This window comes from Hylobates moloch, unplaced genomic scaffold (assembly GCF_009828535.3).
Source record: "Hylobates moloch isolate HMO894 unplaced genomic scaffold, HMol_V3 SCAFFOLD_3, whole genome shotgun sequence".
NCBI classification, from domain to species: Eukaryota; Metazoa; Chordata; class Mammalia; order Primates; family Hylobatidae; genus Hylobates; species Hylobates moloch.
Window position 1 is genome coordinate 81,514,418 of NW_026652278.1, and position 19,151 is coordinate 81,533,568.

At 50.4% G+C, this 19,151-nt stretch overlaps 1 protein-coding gene across 1 annotated transcript; it reads right to left on the reverse strand.

The window, feature by feature from the left end:
• Positions 1–7,878: 7,878 nt before the first annotated feature.
• GDF2 (growth differentiation factor 2) lies at positions 7,879–13,022 on the reverse strand. Its single transcript, XM_032170962.1, has 2 exons — positions 12,462–13,022; positions 7,879–10,642 (listed from the first exon to the last, which is right to left on the reverse strand). Exons 1-2 carry the CDS (start codon positions 12,805–12,807, stop codon positions 9,699–9,701), a joined length of 1,290 nt encoding a protein of 429 aa, XP_032026853.1. The 5' UTR covers positions 12,808–13,022; the 3' UTR covers positions 7,879–9,698.
• Between the last annotated feature and the right edge of the window lie 6,129 nt (positions 13,023–19,151).

Sequence of the window (19,151 nt, forward strand, 5' to 3'; positions counted from 1 at the left end):
AAGTTCTTCCATGACGTGGCCTCTCTCTTTGTGTTTCTTCCTGCTGTTTCTCCTAAGCTCATCAGACATGTGCTTGTGTCTGAACCCCAGCAATGAACAGGCATTATGATCTTTTCCCTGAGAGCCACGGGGACTTGGCTCGCCTTCGGGAGGCTGTGGCTGCCTAGCAGACGGAGGGCCTGGGGGTGTGCGTGCAGCAACTTCTAACTCAGGTATGACTAGAAAGGCCGACGGCACTAGGAGAGCATGGGAAAGACAATGAAGAGGAGGAAGGAAAAAAAGAATGAGGAACAAAATGAAGGTTTCAGGTGACAGAGAACGCAGTGGCTCAAATGTTTTCCTGAGCATTACACACAAAGAGAAGCAGGCAAGGACAGAAGTACAGGCTTCCCAAGAGCCCGGGAAACATTTGTGTATGTGACACTTTGTGGATCATGAGCAAGGACCCAGTGAGCCACCTCCCCTGGCTGTGACCATGCAGCCAGTGTGAGACCTGGTCAGGATTTGAACACAGGCAGGGCCAACTCTCCCTCCGCGCCCTGCCAGCCACCCCGCTGTTTCAAGCTGGCCTCTGCTATTGGCTCCTGAGCTCCCCCTGACTGGGGATACTGCATAACATCATCCAGTACCCTAGTACTAGTTACACAGGAACAGCAGGCATTAACCAGAACCATGCCAGGCAAACTAGGACGATGGTCACTGAGCCAGAGGAAGAGGTGGCCCAAGTACTGCCTAGTGGGAGCATTGTCCAGAGAAGGGAAGAAGAATGGTCTAGCACTAACATAGATGACCACAAAAGGTGCCAGAGGTTGGGGTGCAGCATGGCCTCCAGGATTTGAGTGTGATGTGGGGGTCCTGAGTGCTCACACACTCCCCACCTGGCTCACATGAGGTGGTCACACCTCGGGCATTGTCGGGGATTTGAGAAATGTTTGCAGCTTCATGCCTTTTGAGCTGGGTCTCCCTTCCTTTTGTGTCCACTGCTGAGCCTCAGAGTGCCCGGTCCAGTTTGGCCTGGGGACAGTCTGTTGCTTCCAAGAGTCATTTCCAGGGTCAGCTTCATTTTACTTATGCTGAGACCTCCAAATGCCCTTAGTACTAGGGATGTCACCCCCCGCCAGCCGAGGAGAAATGTCAATGCACAAGTTCAGAACACCAGGAGACTGGGAGTGCAGATGGACTTTGAGACCTCTCTTCCCTTGCTTTCTGCCTACATGCTCTCCTAAGAGCTAACAGGTCAGTAAGAGACATCAGGCATGAAGGTGTCTGTGCAATGGGGGGACAAAGTCACCCAGAACCACCTACTCTCAACACCAGCTCATTCACTTCCATTCTTTTTTCTACGTATGGATTTTACAAAATCACAGAAGAAAAAAAGACCATTATCAATTAAGTGACATGTCTTTTTGACATTCTTCTCCTTCTTGCCATTTGCTGTGTGTCTTTCTGGTCCTTTTATGAACTACTTCCTTATACATAAGCATATCCTTGGAACACAGACGCTCTGTGGGTTTTTATGTATGTGCCAGATATCACATGCCACTCCGCAACCTGCTCGTTTTGCTCAGCACTATATTTTTGACATGTAGCCATGTGGGTGTGTGTCAACTAGGATGATTTTTAATGGTTCTACATTATGTCACCATAACCATGTATCACTCTTTAGTCAGCTCTTCACTGACTGATGGATATTTGGTCTGTCACAGGTCTGGTTTCCAGTGAAACAGACTGAGATGGGACTGGCTGCAGGAAGCATGCAGGTGGCGCCCTAGGGAGCTGCACTTGTCAGGAGGGGAGGGCCTTGGACTGCACAGACAGAAGGAAAGGTTGAGAGTGATGCAGCTGCCACGGACCTCAGCCAATTCCAAGGGTAGTGGGGTTGTCTCTTCAAAGTCACCCCAAATTGAAGCCAGAGCCAAGCCTTCATGCCCCCCATGCCATTCTCGGATGGAGATTGTCCTCAGGGATGGGATGGGACCTGGGCAAGTTGCTCCCTATAGGCTATTGAGGACAATTCCAGGGGAAGGGGTCCTGATCTGGGCAGGTGCTCGGCACCCACTATGAGGCCATGGCCAGCCTTTCATGATTACAAGTGATGCTCCAGTGCTTCTCTCTGAAGTGCCCGTTTGCTCCTGTGCAAGCATTTCTCCAGAATGGGTGTAAATAAATGGAGTTTCTAAGTGTTTCATCTCCACTTGATGCTGCTGAATTGTCCTCCGGGATGACTGAAGCCATGACAGTCCCACCAGCCACTGATGATAGTGCTCGTTCCTCCCCTTACCAGTGCCAATATGCTATATTGTTACACGCCTTCATTTTTGCAAATCTAATGAATATAGAATGGAATCTTGTTATCATTTCCATTTGCTTTTCCATAATTATAAATAAGGCTAAGCACACACACAGACAACACTTTGATGCAAATTCTCTCTTCAACATCTGACTTTGGCCCTGAATGTAAACCACAGCATCCTCAGACACCCTTTCTTCTCTTCCTTTCTTTCTGCCTCAGTTTGCCCAAGAAGAGGGCATTTCCTCTGAGCCTTTTAGTAATTTCGGAAGTTGCCTAATGCATCAGAAAGTCCTGTTGCATGCATGTGTGAGCCTGTGTGGGTGTGCACATGTGTGGTACACATATGTATACCATGCACACACGTGCATGCATGCATGTGTTAATGTATGATGTGTCCATGGATGCACACAGGTGATGTCTATGTAATCAGTGAGAAGTTTCTGTAAAGAGTCTTGCAATACTCATACTCTTTGAAACAGGAATCTTGACTTATAGCCTCTCTCTTAAAAAATATATGAAATATGGAAAGATTGAATATATTAAGTTGTAATATATTAAATTATATATGGTGTGTCCATGTGTGGACGTGTCCACATGTAGTGTGTGGTGTGTCCACGTGGACATATGTAAACAGCTACGTGTCTAGGGCGGGTGTGGGTGAGGGCGCTGTCATTCCTGGTCAGGCTCTGCTTCAATTCAAACCTGTGTTGTATGAGGCAAAGAGGCTGGTCTCTGGAGTAACTGAAGACACACACAATCTTGTTATCTTTCTATCTCCTGCTGCCCCTCAGCTGTGTGTCTCAGTGACTTCTGGAGAAAAATTGGATGCTCTCTAACCTCACCCCAAATCAGGTCCAGGAAGAACGAGGAAGGGAACTAACCACAGTTCATTAAATTATTATCCTATTGTTGGTCATTTTAGATAGTTTCCTGTTTTTCCGTACGAAAAGCAATGTTCAGTTAACATCAAATTACACTAAATTAAAGCTACACTTATTTTTAAAATTAATTTAATTTTAATATACTGAATCTTTCCATATTATTAATTTTTAAGATATAGACTTGGAGTCAAGATTTCTCTTTCAGAGAGTGTGAGTATTGGGAGGCTGTTTAATAGAAACTTCTTGTTGATCTGATCTTCATTGCTTTGGTTAGTAGTAAAAGCAGCCGCCTTCCACTGAGGGCTCAGAGTATGCCAGTGCCGACGCCTGCGTGGGACTAGCATCTGTGTTCATCTCGTCTTCCCACCTCTGGGCTCCGGTCAGAACTTGTGTAGTAGTAGTAGTCCCAGCTACTTGGGAGGCTGAGGTGAGAGGATTGCTTGAGCCCAGAAACTAGAGGTGATAGTGAGCTAAGATCACTGCACTCCAGCCTGGGCAACAGAGTGAGACCCTGTCTCAAACAATCATTTTGAAAATCATGCAGAGTTGTCACAATTTTATTTTGCCAAGTCTGAACATTATTAAAAAAACCCCCACAAACCTGTTACCTTACTGTCTCTATTATTTCATAAAAAGTAGGAAGATATTTGGACACTCTTGAAACTGTATTTGGCTTTTACAAACAATATTTCATTGTCTTCATTTTTCTCACTTTGATCCAGAAAGTGACCCAGCCCCTGGCCCCTGGTTGGCTACAACCCTGACCATTTCTGCCCAAGCCTAACCCCCTCTACCCTCCAGGGAGATGGGTCATATATCACGGCTCTCCAGGACCAAGGGGACCCTGGAGTCAGAGCAGAAGCTCATGGGAGGGTGCTGCGGAGAGACAGACTTTGGCTGAGGCTCGAGAACATCCTTCTGACAAATGGGCGTGTTCACATGAACCGGGCTTTCTGGGAGAGTGGTGGGCGGCTAAGCCAAAATTGTTCCAGGGAAGCTGAGGCCCCTGCTGCGCAGGTTTCTGCCTGGAGTAGGTGCTCTTTTTGAAGGCTCAGATTCTACGATTTGTAAAGGAAAGGAAAAATGTTCTGAAGCTTTGTTCAGTCTGACCCTGCATAAACCGCCTGTGTTCCCTGCTGGGTTGAGGTGTGGCCTGCCTTGGGCACGGTTTCCTTGGTGCTTCGGGAGAAGGCCAGGGAAGAAGTGGCAGCAGTTCCGACCCCTCTTCCAAGGCGCTGCTGCACGGATGTCACAGGCTGGTCTTTGAGAGATGACCTTGGCTGACACATTGGAGAAGCCTCAGGGCTTTCTTACCCTGCACCTGGGGAGGCAGGCAGGGCTGTTGGACTCCCTGGGAAAGCTCTTAGCAGCAATGTTCAGACTCCTGTTTTCCCAAGACCGAGTCACCCCTGAGGCCTGAAACAGCTCCCAAGTATCTCTGGGACTTAGGAAACCAAGATGCCACCCCCTACATGCATTTAGAATTGGCTGTACCGTTGGTGGAGCTGAGTGCGGAATGAAAACATGGGCCCCTTCTTCTAAACTTACTACACATTTCAAGATGGCAAGAGCAGACCATTAAACCAAGCGCAGAGCCTGAGCGCCTAGTGGGCCACACACTGGAGCCTGTGAGCACTGTAGCGTTCTCGGAGCCAGGCCCCTTGTGGGTGAAAGGCCAGCATGGTCCTACTGGCCTCTCCTCCATCTCTGCACCATCACAGCTGGAGGCCAGGCCTGCTGCAGGGCCTGTCAGGGAAGGGAGTGCACCCCCAGAGGTGACAGTGGTCCGGGCTCCGCTGCTGTGTGCCCAGCACTGCCTCCTCCACCTCCCTTCCTCATCTGCAGAGGAGCAAACCCACCTCCCTGAGGGTTGCTGTAAGGACCACCAGAGATGATGGCATGGAGCCTTCCAGGTCCAAGCGGGCCTATCTTAGGGGCCCAGAATAAGAGGCCCCAGGGGCAGTCATAGCAGAAATCTAAGGAAGATTCTGAGGAGGAGCTGATGTCCAGGGCAGAGACAGCAGATCAGAAGAACCAGATACGGAACCAAAGCCTTGGTGCCCCACAGGGAAAAAGAGCTTCTGAGTTCAGTGGGGCAGGGCCTCCCACTTCCATCTGCGCTGGGGAGTTAAGCCAGGCTTGAAAAAGACAAGGCTGCACACTCCCAAAAGTACTGACCAGGGATTATCCTCTTGCAATTCTGGTAGAATTCTGAAAATGGGACAGCCCCAGTGTTTAGTGACCTGCTAACAAGACCTCTCCTTCTCAAGTGAGTAGTGACCTACAGGTGCCAGGCTGACCAGAGATTCTCACACTGGCAGGGCAAGAAAGGCAATGCCCAGGGAGGGTGGTCCCTAGGTGGGGAAGAGCCTAGGGAGGGGAGAGTCCAGGGAGGGAAGAGTCAAGGACAGAGACAACCCAGGGAGGGTAGTGCCCAGGGACGGCAATGCTCAGGGAGGAGTGATCCCAGAGAGGGCAGAGTCCAGAGAGGGTGGAGCCCAGTGTGGGTGGAGCCCAAGATGGGGCAGCACCCTGGTAGAGCAGCATTTGCCCAGGAGAGCATAGATTGTGTTTGTTTTATCTTTTTTATGCCCTCGTTTAGATTTTTCCTTTCAGTGTGACTAACTTTGACACTGAGGAAAGCACCAGGACAGTAGTCCCTACAGTAGAGAATCTGGGCTTGGTGTCACAAACTGGAGCTCAAATTCTGGCTCCAGCAGTTGCTGGCTTGTGGCTCTGGCAAAGTGTGAGGGCTCCAAGTGCTTCTGTCTCCTATGTGTTTGTAAAAGGTAGGATAAAGACTCCTACTCATCTGCTGGTTATTTAGAGGCACTGGAGGCAGCGCTGGGCCAGGGCTGGTGCTCAGAGGTGCTCCAGGCAGCCTCTCTGCATCCCCATTACCTTACTGCCTCTGTCTCTCCATGTGTCTCGCTGCTGCTTTCTACATGGCATTCCCCAGCCTCTCTCCACTTGCTGTAGTACAGAAGTCAGGTCACAATGAGGGGCAGAGGACAGCCTGGCCATCCTGCCAACTCAGTGTATGGCTGGGGACAGGCCCCTGGCTTTGCTGGACTTCCACTTCTTCATCCATGTGGCATTGATAAGATTACTATCCTGATGGAATGCAAGGGAAATACTTCAGGAAACATTACAAATGCAGCCTTGAACGTGGCAGTCATCAGGCAGAGGAAATTTGATCACAAGAATCACCCAGTGACGCGGAGGCCAGGGAACATGCCTTGGGTGTTTCCTTGTATGTTCTGTCACTGCACATCTGTCCCAATTATGTTGGCCCTCCGGGAGTGACCAAGGTGAGAGGCGCACAGGACTTTTCTCCAGGGGACTCAAGAAAAGATGTCAGCAGCTCTCAGAGCCAGGCCAATGATGACCATGCGGGAGGAATATTGCGGCCCTCCTCAGAGCCAGAGAGGTCCATCAGGAGCATCAGGAGAGGGGTGGGGATGGTGGCACTGTAGCTGGACCACCCAGAAGATTGGCTGGAGCTATAAGGCTGGGAGTGGGGCCAGCAAGGTAGCCCCCCTGGGGGTCAGAGAACAAGAAGGTGGTGTTAGGCTGGAGAGGAGGGGAGGAGTTAAGGATTGTCTTTTAGGGCAATTCAGGGCCCCCTTCTCCAGACGTGGGGAGGTAGAGGAAGGCAGGGAAGTAAGTGTCATCTTTGACTTGAAAACCCCTACACATAGACATCCCACCCCCTCACACATAGAAGCCCATACGTGAGCACTCCACTCACCCCAGTGTGCACACACCACATCACTCAACCCCCTCAGTGTGCACACACCACATCACTCACCCCAGTGTGCACACACCACATCACTCACCCCAGTGTGCACACACATCACTCACCCCAGTGTGCACACACCACATCACTCACCCCAGTGTGCACACACATCACTCACCCCAGTGTGCACACACATCACTCACCCCAGTGTGCACACACATCACTCACCCAAGGGTGCACACACCACATCACTCAACCCCCTCAGTGTGCACACACCACATCACTCACCCAACCCCATGTCACACACCTCATCACCCACCATGTCACAATCATCATCCATTCATGACACCAAATCTCACCCCCATGTACACACCACATCACTCACTCCGGTGTGCGCACACATCACTCACCCCAGTGTGCACACACCACATCACTCACTCCGGTGTGCACACACATCACTCACCCCAGTGTGCACACACATCACTCACCCCAGTGTGCACACACCACATCATTCACTCCGGTGTGCACACACATCACTCACCCCAGTGTGCACACACCACATCACTCACCCCAGTGTGCACACACCACATCACTCACCCCAGTGTGCACACACCACATCACTCACTCCGGTGTGCACACACATCACTCACCCCAGTGTGCACACACCACATCACTCACTCCAGTGTGCACACACCACATCACTCACGTGTGCACACACCACATCACTCACCCCAGTGTGCACACACCACATCACTCACCCCGGTGTGCACACACCACATCACTCACCCCAGTGTGCAGACACCACCCACCTGCATCCACCCAGCCCTGAGATGGCCGCCTGCCCCTCCCCTCTGCCTCCTTAGGAAGGGGAGGCCCATCCCTGTGGGGTCTGGAGAGTAGGGTAAGCAGGGTATGAGTCTATAGGGTCCTCAAGATCGGGTCTCACATTCAGCAGGGGCTGCAAATTAGACATTTGACTTTATTTTCGAGTGAAATTTTCAAGCAGGCACAGAAGCACACCACTAGGACTGAAAGAAGATGCTCAGCACCCAACTTGGAATCGCATTGTAACACCACACTGCCCGGCATGTACCAGGAATTCATATTTTCTCTAACGCCAGTAATTAAACAAGAATGTTTCGTTGTATTTGTGTGTTAAAGTTGTTCATTGGTTCCATGTAAACATTTAACATAACGTTTTCCCCACCCCCCACTTTTTTTTTAATAAATGGGCGCTTCAACCACGGAGAGAGACCCTGGCCTCTCTAAGCCTCCCCTAGGCCCTGCTTTGGCTGGAGGTCAGAGGGCCATAGGTGCACTCTTCACCACTTTCAGACTCTTCCTCATACTGCCCTGTTCCATGTGTGGCCAGGAGAGTCAGAGGAGAGGGTGAAACACAGAGCAAATGGAAGCCTTATCCTCCCTTGGGTTCGGGGAGGCTGAGTCTGGTCCCACAGTCCGAGCCCAGGCGGGGCGCTGGGATGCACATGACTCAAGAGAGTCGGCAAATGCAGGCAGAGCCAGTGATCGCCGATAAGGACTGCAGCTCTTCCGAGGCTGGGGAGGCCTCACCCAGGAAGGCTGGAGTCTTGTCACTTGAGGACATGTCACCAAGGAATAAAAATAGGTATGTTTCAAAGACCAAAGCCAGAGCACATTTAATTCCCACAAATTCAAATCCAGGCCCATCTCCCATGGGGTTGTCGCTGGGGGGCACCCTGGGCACAGCATGCTGGTGAGCTGGCTGTGCTGAGTAACTGCAGAGGTGCTGGCCACAGGCTGCCCCATCCCTCAGGGGAAAGTGTGCCCGGCCCTCTCAAACGGTCACATGGTTTCAGTCCATGGACAGTGAATGGCCCTGTGTGCACCATTGGCCATGGGAGCACTGCACCAGGGGGTCACAATAGCTCCGGCCACAGTGTATCATGCAGCCCACGGGGCTGCTGTTCTGACCTCTCTCTCTATCCTGCAGTTGGCCTGGGGTTAGTTTTTCAGTGCCTCAGGGGTGATATTAAAAAGCATTTGGCCGCTAAGTGAGCACTGGCGACAGTGGCCAGACCACGCCCTGTATGTGACACGCCCTGTATGTGACAAGCAGCCCAGTCACACCTGTGACTGATAGGCCTCAGCCTGGCCTGGCCTCAAAACTCCTGGGCTCCCAATGTCTCACTGCTCTTTAGCTGGAGAGAACCTGCTAAGCTGCAGCAGGGCACTTGGGAAGATCCTGGGCTTTGGTGTCCCACAAATCTGAGTTGGAATCATGCCATTGACCAATGCTACTTGACCTGCCTGTGTTTTGTGTCTCTAAATTGGAAGCCATGCCCCTCTAACTGGGTTGTGGGAAATAACATGCAATGATGGATGTGGCACGCGGCCTGCTCCTTCCCTCTACTCCCCAAGGGTTTTGGAGTGAGCTGGCCTCTTCCACCTCTCTAACTTCCATCAACCTCTGCAGTCACCTGCCCGCCTGTGCTCCTCTGGCTCACTGCTATTGTTTTCTGCTGACTTTGGATTATTTTTCCCCCTGTCTCCTTTTCATTACCTCCTTGCACCCAACAACCCTCCCAGGCTTTCCTGTTGTGCTCAAATCCCCATTTCCTTAGCCTTCCCTGGCAGTTGAGCTCAGTGGTGTATGCTTTGGGTGGGGGATGGGGAGGGAGAGCGGGCTCCCTTTCCTCCTCCAGGCTGTCATGCAGATTGAATCAGTCCTTGTTGTGCCCAGGGGGATGCAGGACCTCTCATGTGGAGCCCCTTTGGCCTGCCTCCCCAGCCCCGCAGGCAGATACTACCTACACCCACACTCTGCCACGCTCATGCCCTCATAATGGTACTTGAGGGTGGGCACCCCCATGTCATCCTTGTAGAGGACGGAGATGGGGCTCAGTTTGGTGGGCACACAGCAGGCCTTGCCCACCTTTGTGGGGAACTTGAGATGCACCAGGGTCTGCACGATAGCGTGTTTCGTTGGCGTCACATCATCAGCCAAGGGGAAGAAGCAGCCGCCCTTACACTCGTAGGCTTCGTACTCCTTGGGTGCAATGATCCAGCTGTCCCAGCCGATGTCCTCAAAGTTTACCCGCAGGGAGGTCTTTTGACAGTGGCTGCCAGCCCCGGTGCTCCTTTTCCGCCTGGCTAAAGTCGACCCCGCAGCCACGTGGCCATCCGCGTCCTCCTCGTGGCTGCTCTCACCTTGCTCTGTGGAGCCGTCCTTGGACAGCTTCTTGAGCACGCTCTCTTGTTCATGGCTGATCATCTCCCTCAGCTCCAGCCTGGTCTCCTTGGTCCCGCTGCTGTGGTCATTGGAGAAGACGACAAAGAAGGGCAGGTTTCTGGAACCTGGGGGGACACTGATGTCCAGCGTGTCGCAGCCCTTCCTGTGGTTCTCCACAGTCACTTCCAGCTTATTTTTGCTCTTGGTGGAGTCAGACCGGACCCAGCGCTTCACGGCGCTGGACACTTCCAAGGTCTCCCAGCCCTCATCCTGAATGTCCTGGGACACCAGGAAGGTCTTGGTCTCTGTAGCACTATCCCAGGCATCTGTTCCATCCAGAACATCATAAATGACCACATTTCCTTTCAGGTCGTGAGAGGGGTCCACATGATTTTGACAGGAGACATAGAGTCGGAGCTCAGCTCTGGTGATCTGCTCGTGCCTCGGAATGGAGATGTTGAAGAGCAAGATGTGCTTCTGGAAGGGGAAGTCCTCCGTGGCAGTTATGGAGATGGCATCTGAAATGCAAACACACGTGGTGGGCATCTGCCAGAGGGTCTGTTTCCATGACACTGAAGCTGAGTCTCAGGGTTTAGACAGAAGGGCATCTGGGATAACAAATTTGGTCTGTATTATCTCCATTTGGTTTCACCCAAGCCCTTAAGGTATAAGAGTATTTTGAAAGGTACATTTAAGATCTTCCAAAGGAGATGCCTCCAACTGGGATTGACAATTCCTACTGTTTATTGAGCATCTACTATGTGCCAGGCATTACACTGGGAGCTTTGCAGAATACATTTCACCTTAATCCTCTCACTTACCCTGGGAGGATCTAATTATTATTCCACGTTTGCAGATGTGGAGACTGGGATTCAAGGCAGTTAATTGCCAAAATGCCTACAGCTAGTTAAGTATTCCGGGACTTACTAGCACACAGCTAGTGAGTACATAAAGAAAACAGCAAAACTCACTGTCAGATCCTGAGTGAAGATCCTAAGTTTATGAATTTAAAGGAGAGATCCTGGGGGGACAGTGAAACCCCAATATTAAGACAATATCAAAAATCTCGGCCTCTAAACAGTGTATAAATCATTTGAAATTGTAATTTCCAACCAAAGAGAAAGTGGATGATTGGTTTTAGTGTTTCAGGAACAAAATCTATTAGCTTCAATTGCTTTGTTATGTCAAGCAAAAATGGGGCTTGCCTTTTGGCCACATAGTTATCTCGATATCCCATTTATCCTGGGCTGACACTTTGTCATTAGCACGCTCCTGCTATACCATGTCTGGTTCACAGACAGGGAAAAGAGGTTGTATTTTCTGAGCACTTGCTATGTGCCCACATATGTGGAGACCTTGTGCTATAGGGAAACCTAGCTGGCAGGTTTTGAAGTGCTAGTCCTGCCTCTGCAGACCCGTTAGGTCTGGCCTGGATGTGGTATGGAGTAGGGCCCCTTAGCCATTTGCAAGTCTCAGACCCAGGAAGGGAGAGGCTCTGTGCTCCTGGACTTCAGAGGGAGACAGCAGCAGCACGAAAAGCCGGCTGTGCAGGCAGACAGGCCTGGGTCAGAATCCAGCGGCTTAACACTTCCTAGGTGACATGGGTGTGTACCCTTGGTGGCTGCAAGCTTTGACTGAACAGTTTCACTCTTCAGAAACTTATTTCCCCTGTGTCATGTGAGCTTGACTGAGTTAGGACATAGGTCCTAGGTCTGTGTTTGTTATCTTCTAGTCCTTCTAAATCAGATATATTTCTACTTAAAAACAATTAGGTTCTCTTCCAACACTTCTCTGTCAAAGAATTTTATCTGATTTTTAAAACCCTTTCACAAGAAAGGAATAGATGTGCTTTGAAAGTTTAAAAATATACCAGTCAGTTGGAGGTGAAATAGGTTGTCTGTTCTGTTTTGAAGTAGGAAGGGCACAGGAAGGGAAGGGGGAAAGGAAGAGAAGTGAATCACAGGGGAGAGACAGAAAGAAGAGGAGAGTAAAGAGAAGAGGTGGAAAAAAGGGAGCTGGCATCCCTGCGTACCTGCTGTGTGGAATGTGGCACACAGCCTGGGGAAGGTGAATCCTTCAGAGCAGAAGCGCTGAGTAGAACTCTCAGTGACCATGGAAACGTTCTGCAGTCTGCACTGCCTGATAGGGAAGCCATTAGCCACACATTTGAAAGGAAGCTGGTGAGGCTAAAGAACTAAGTTTTAATTTTATTTCATTGTAACTAATTTAAATGGAAGCTTGAAGAGCCTCCTATGGCTAGCGGCCTCCACCCTGGGGAAAGCAGCTGTGGACCTGTGATTTCCACCCCAGCGTGCATGGTGCAAGCGGAGACCCTACCTTCCATGCTGAAGCTCCGCACAATGTTGGACGCTGGCGTAGTCGACTTATCGGACGTGTACCTGTTGTACAGGTCGATCATGTACTGCGGCGGCTCCACCCTGGTTTTGTCCTGCGAAGGGACCCCACTCAGGTTAAGGCTGCGCAAGAAATCCACCTTCATGTTCTCCAGAAACATCTTCAGGTTGAAGGTGTGCTCCGGCAGCCCACCTCCAGGCACCCCCAGTGGGCTGTGGGCATTTCCCCCAGCAGACCCTCGTCCCCAGCTCTGCAGTGGCTTCCCCTGTAGGGAGCCAGCCAGCAGGGACAGCAGGGGCAGGGCCACCCACAGTGCCCCAGGACACATCTTGGGCCCGCGCAATCACCCAGAGAGGAGACTGCAGGCGGCCGTGCTGTGTTAGCGGGCACGGGGAGGAGCCGGGAAGGAGCAGGCCGGCATCTCCCTGCTGTTTGCTCTGAAGGAGCCGTCCTGGCCAGCACCCACTCTCACCCGCCGCCGGGCTGGATTGTCCTCCACTTGTGCTTATCTGGTCCTCGATGCCGCGCTCCGACGCCTTATCTGAGGGAGCCTTCCGTTAATGAAGGCTCTATAAACATCTGACAAACACACAGGGCATGCGGGAAGGACACGGCCTACTGTAAAGAATCTGTGCTTCTCCAGGGGGTTATTGCCCCCTAATTAGGATACTTTCTCATTTCCTTGCCAGGGCTCTTCAGAAGAATCTCCAGGCAGGGTGACATATGCTCCATCTCCTGGGCCACAGGAGTGAAGAATCCAGGAAATAAGACCAAGTAGTCCTCCAAATATAGAAAGGACAGCACAAGATCACAGTGAACCGTGGGGGCTGGGGGGATGGGGATAGTGTGGGGACCACATCGGGGCTCAGAAGAGGCCTGCTCCTTGCAGAGTCGGAGCTTGCCAGCAAGGCTGCCTGCTCTGTTGGTGGGATGCATTGCTGAGCATTAGAGATCACGAGTGAATACGGCTCCCGTGCAATTTAGTGTGGTGATGAGTCAGACTAGACACAGGCTGGGATCTCAGCTCCCTCACTGATTCCCTGCAAATGTCACCTGGAACAAGTCACCGCAGATCTTGGAGCCTCCCATTCAGAAGATAGTTGTAGGGGTTAAGAGGATGCTGTGCCCCCGGCTGGCTTGGTGGCTGCATTCTGGATGCCCCCTCTCCAGCCCAGGCCTGATTGAGCTGGAGCTGGGGGAGGAAGCCCTGGGTTCCCCCAGCCTGCTCTGTAGGAGCTCCACAACACACTGCAGCCTGTGGGGAGCTCCCCACATCCCTGCATCCCAGCTCTGTCACTGGTCTGTTGTGGGGTGGTCTTAGCTCACACCGACCTGGCAGCCACCTGGCCCACACTCACTAGCAGAGAGAACCACACAATCTGGTAGACAGGGGAGCAGGAGGGTTGTTCTGAGACTGGTATATGCCAAGGAGATGATCCCCTGGCCTTTGGAGGCTGACAAGCTGTGGCCCAGGAAAGGGCCCCAGGGACTGCGTTAAGAGCAGTGTGTCTACACTTGAACTCTGTCCATTTCCATCATGTGTGGCTTTGAGCAAAGCAAAGAAGGAGCACGATTAGAAACACTCTGGGGTATGCTGTGCCTGGTGGTTTACTCAGGGGAAGATATTCTATGCTGGTGAGGCTGTTGGGGAGAGGTTCAGAGAGCTGAGCAAGTTTAGGGGGGTGCAGGAGGGGCCACAGCATGCTGCGGTCAGAGATTGCAGAGGGGGATGGGTGAAATCAGGAGCCCCCGAATGGCTGGGCCTGGACAGAACTTGCTATCTCTGTCCTTTGATGACCTGGGCCAGGGGAAGACGGGAAGTGCGCTGCTTCAGAAATGCCGCTTGGGAAGAGGACTGGAAGTGTGCTGGGCTTTGATCCAGCTCAGTGCAAGAATTCCATGGGGCAGAGAAAAGATGAATAAATGGGTGCCATGCCCAAGAAATGGAGCTGCAAATGTGGAGTGGGGTGTGGTCTGGGAGGAGTGAGGACAGGGCAGACACCTGCAACGTGGTCTGGCCAGGAGCTTTTCACACACGAGAGGCTGAGCAGAGGGATAGCCTAGTGGCCTGGATGTGCTCAGGACTCCTACCTGATGGTAGCCCCTCCTCAGGGGCTTCTACCTGATGTTATTTTTTAAATGTGACTTTTTTTTTTTCCCCGGTTATAACAGTAGCCTATAGTGTAGAAAACTTGGGAAATGGAAAACATTAAAGAGAAAATAAATAACCTACAATTTAATCATCCAGTGATGCCCACGGTTAGCATTTTGAGACACATCCAGCTCCACAGTCCTATATCTGAAACCCTTGTGGCCAGGATTGTGTTGAGACTCCGACAGTTTCAGATTTGGGGGATTTTGTATTGTGCACATGCAATAACATTCCCAAAGGGGTCAGAGACAACTCCTTATAATGACACACATGAATATTTCTGCAGTGAAACAAATAAAGACACAAAGGTCCATTCAGGTCATGTTTTCCCAGAAAAGGAATTAAAAGAAACTCTAGGTTCTCAGATGGTTCTTTATTTGGAGGTCTCAGATGAAGGACTATGGACCTGATGACCCTGTGATCCGGGGTCATCACAGCTGCCTGTGGGTGCTGGTCACACAGACTGTGACATGGGTGTCTTTCCCTGGAGCTGTGCAATGCATCATGCCGGTGTATATCTGAAATGATTTGCCTCACAAACTCAAGATATCAATATGTTCACATCTCTTTTATTGTTTTAAATGGATTGCTTGAGGTTTCCTGATCCATATTATCAGGAAGTCTAGTCTTCTCCTTTCCTGAATTGTCCAAGTGTCCCATGGGTCAATTAAGTCCAAAGGAGATGGGGTGTGAAGGTGTGAGTCCAGCTTCTTCATGCTGGGAAGCGGGAGGGAGAGACGGGTCCCACCTGCTGTTGCTTCTCAACAACACCGGCTTTGCTGTTGGGCACTGGTCCTACATGTCTAAACGGCTGCTTGTTCTTAGCTGATGGGATGCTCTCCAGCCCAGGTCTGTGGGTTGGCCCCCATGAGGCAACAAGGTAACAGTGTTCTTAGACATGTGCCGGGCTTACCCATCTCCAGCATGCATGCCTCTGTGGCCAGTGGCTGGGTGAAGGTAAGAGGCCAGTTATGGTCACACACCAATTCCAACCAGCCCTTTCTCAAATCTGTAGGCTCTTAAGGGGGGCCTAGGTCACCAGCTGAACTCCCACTTTCATCAGGTGGTGATTTCAGGGACCTGGTTACCTTTTCATTCAAATGGACCCTGGTACATCTGAGAAAATCCCCCTAACTCTGGGTCTTAGGGAACAAGTCTCAAACTTGTTCTGATTTTCCCAGGAGGAAACAGACCCTGGATGTTCCCTCCTGCAGAAAGACCCCTCCCTCTGCTATCACCAGCTTTGCATTGTTGGGGCCTCAGGAAGGAGCTGCCTCACTTGAACCACAGAAGTTCTTATTTATCTCTCCTTTCTCCCCTCCTCCTCCAAATTGTGTACTTTCTAATTCTTCACCGACTTCCCAGGGAAATCCGTCCATGTGATTATTCAAAGACTAAAGATCTGAATTATGGTAATCTTATGTGTCTACACCTAAATAAAGCAAAGGCCGGCATAAAATTTAAGAAAATCTACACCAAAGTGTCTTCAATCTCTGCCTTAGGTTTATTTTCGAAGCCACTTGAGGTATACAAGGTTTAATATATATAGGCTTGCTTCTCTTTGACAAAAATTTTTAATTAAAAATAAATTTTAAATGTCATCATTTGGATTCCTTTTGTCACAGGTTGCAGAAAAGCAGAATCCAAACAGGCCTAAGCAAAGTGGATTGCACCTGACTAATGAAACCTTCTCAATTGGCAACGGTTTGGCTTTAGCATGGCTTGAGCTACAGGACAGTTCTAGCCATGCTTTCTCCTCTCTCAGTCCTGCCTTACACTGTGTTGGCTTCACGCTCCATCTCTCTGTGTCTCGGCAAGGTGGCCACTCACTGCAGCCGGCCTGCATCCCTTTCACATGGGGGGCTAGGTGGGGTCAAGGAGGAGCAAAAGCCTCTTTTCCAGGAAGTCCTAGGGAGTCTCATGGTGTCTCTCTGACCCTGATTGGATAATCTGTGAACACTCCAGCCAATCACTGTGGCTGGGGGAACGCAATGTCTTGAATGTCCTGATTGGCTTAGGACCCTGGGATGGGCGTGGCGCAGACAGCACAGGGAGAGAGTAAGGTTAGCATGAACCCCAGAAGGGTCTAGGTCTGGGCACCAGGAGGAGGTATTGGGAAAGGATTGTATAAATACCTTCCCACGTCGTGAAAAACTTTTCATGAACTTCATTTTTTTTTTTTTTGAGACGAGATCTCACTCTGTCACCCAGGCTGGAGTGCAGTGGCATGATCATGGCTCACTGTAGCCTCTTCCTCTCTGGTCCCAGGTGATCTTTCCACTTCAGCCTCCTGAGTAGTTGGGACCACAGGCCTGAGCCACCACGCCAGCCTAATTTTTATAGAGATGGGATTCTGTCACTGCCCAGTTTGGTCTCAAACTCCTGGACTCAAGTGATCTGCCAGCCTCCACTACACAAAGAACTGGGATTACAGGAGTGAGCCACTGCGTCCAGCCCATGAGCTTCCTTTTTAATGACTAAACATTTTCCAATTCTATGGACATATCTTAATTTGTTCAAATATTTTCCAATGGTAGGACAATCAAGACTATTAAGATAATATTGCAAGACACATTATCGTACATTGTTATAGTGTATATTTTGTATTATTTTATTGGACAGGTCACTGGAGGTAGAATATCTAGGTCAAGGTATACGTAACATTTGCAAAGCTCTTGGTAAGCATTGCTAAGCTGCTTTCCAGAAATGCTTTTTAAATATTCACTCTCAGCTGAGCCTAAGAACTCATCTTACCACACTGTTACCAATACTTCTTTCTAATCCTTGGCAAATTAATGAACAGCAGCAACAAAAATGCTAATTTGCATTGCTCCTGAAGCTGGACTATATTTTCCCCCACTTTTTTCAGGAGACAAACCACAGGATCTGGGCTTCAGCCTCCAAGGAGGTATAGCAGTGGCCAGGTCTCACCTAGTGCTGGTCCAGGGCCATGCTCAGGAATCACATTTGTTACGGTGCTGTGAGCCTAGGGAGAGGGCCAGAGGGCACCACAGCTTCCTGGGTGTTCCACAGGAATATGGCCCAGGGTAAGCACGCAATACTAGTCATTAGTATTGTTCCTATCAGTACATGATCTTTCTGTGACTGTTTCTATCTCCCCCATCCCTGGGACAGCTCTGCCCTTCCTTTCCATGGAGCTGCAGAGTGAGCTGTCAGCTCCACTCTTCTACCAGGACTACCTCATGCCCCTTCCCGCTGTCCTCCACCAGGGCCAGTTCTGATTGCCAGTTAGTACCTGCCTAGGACTCCCACACCATGCAACCTCTGTGTTCCAAGAAAGAGTTGGATTCATCTAACAACTACTAAAGGGCCCCAGGGCTGCTCCTCTGCTGTCAGCAATTTGACATGCCCGGCCTTCACAGCCAAGGCTCCTCCAGGGCAGGCCTCCCATGCTCATCTCTGCATATGTCTTTGAAGACCTCGGCATGCTCTGTGGTGGGTGCTTGTCAGGCTGGGTTCTGCCCCAGTGGCTGCCAGCTTGGCCCTGTCCTCCTGCCTTTTCTCAAAACCCAGACAGTTTCACATGACTGTGCTGTTGTTACTTTTAACCAAAACCTCAATAGGGTCACAAATCTCAGGACTTGTGAATTACAGAAATCATGGCATCACTGCAATTGGTATGGAAGAAGCACAATTCAATGAACAAGAGAAGTAAACCTGACTCATCCATTTATTTCAAGTATCCTTGAAGCCTGTTCCTCCAAAAAGGTGACATTGACCTCAGTGTTCCTTCATGGAGCGAGAAAGGATTCACCTGAGTTTCTGTTACACATGACTCCAGAGCATCAGGGACCCCTTCCCTCGCAGGAGGCATCACTAAAAAAACCTATTCTCAAAGCATGGCCATTGAACCAGCAGCAGCAGTGCCTGGGAACTGGATAGAAATAAAGCCTCAACCTGAATCAGAAACAATGCTAGGGGGCCCAACTCTGTCAAGCTCTCCAGGCAACTCTGATAGGCATTTTGCTCTGTGGTTTTGACAAAAGAGGGAACTCATAAGAGCCTTCCAAGAGAAAACATATGAATACATTGCCTAGCATGGTATTTGGCCCATAGTAAATATTACATAATTGGATAAATAAACATATTTCTTCTCCATCCGACCCACCTATCCCCAACTCATACAAACAAGCCTGCTGGGAGATGCTGGAGGAGCATGGCTTGGGGTTGGGCTGAGCGTGAGTGAGCGGACTGGAGGCAGGGTAGATAGAGGATGCATGGACATCACTATCTCAGGGAGCAGAGAGAAGGGGAATGGAAATCCCAGAAGCACCTCTGAAGGATCTTATGTTTCCAGGTTTTGGTAAAGGGAAATAGTTTTGAACTCTAATATTGGTGTTTTGGTGCACAAGTCACAGCCAGGGCTGGTCAGCTGGCCTGCCCTCCTGGTTTCTCACTGAAACTACCTTCCAGCCCTCCCTGGCATGTGCTGCTACAGACGCTCTTTGTGATGTCCTTATTCCACCAGCCAAGCCCAGCTCTTTCGTCCTGCTTGATCT

What these genes read in the sequence shown, in the direction of transcription:
- GDF2 (XM_032170962.1), bottom strand. Translation starts at nt 12,807, where the DNA reads ATGTGTCCTGGGGCACTGTGGGTGGCCCTGCCCCTGCTGTCCCTGCTG. An exon ending in GCGGAGCTTCAGCATGGAAG is followed by an intron (nt 10,643 to 12,461) that starts GTAGGGTCTCCG and finishes TTTGCATTTCAG; the next exon opens with ATGCCATCTCCATAACTGCC.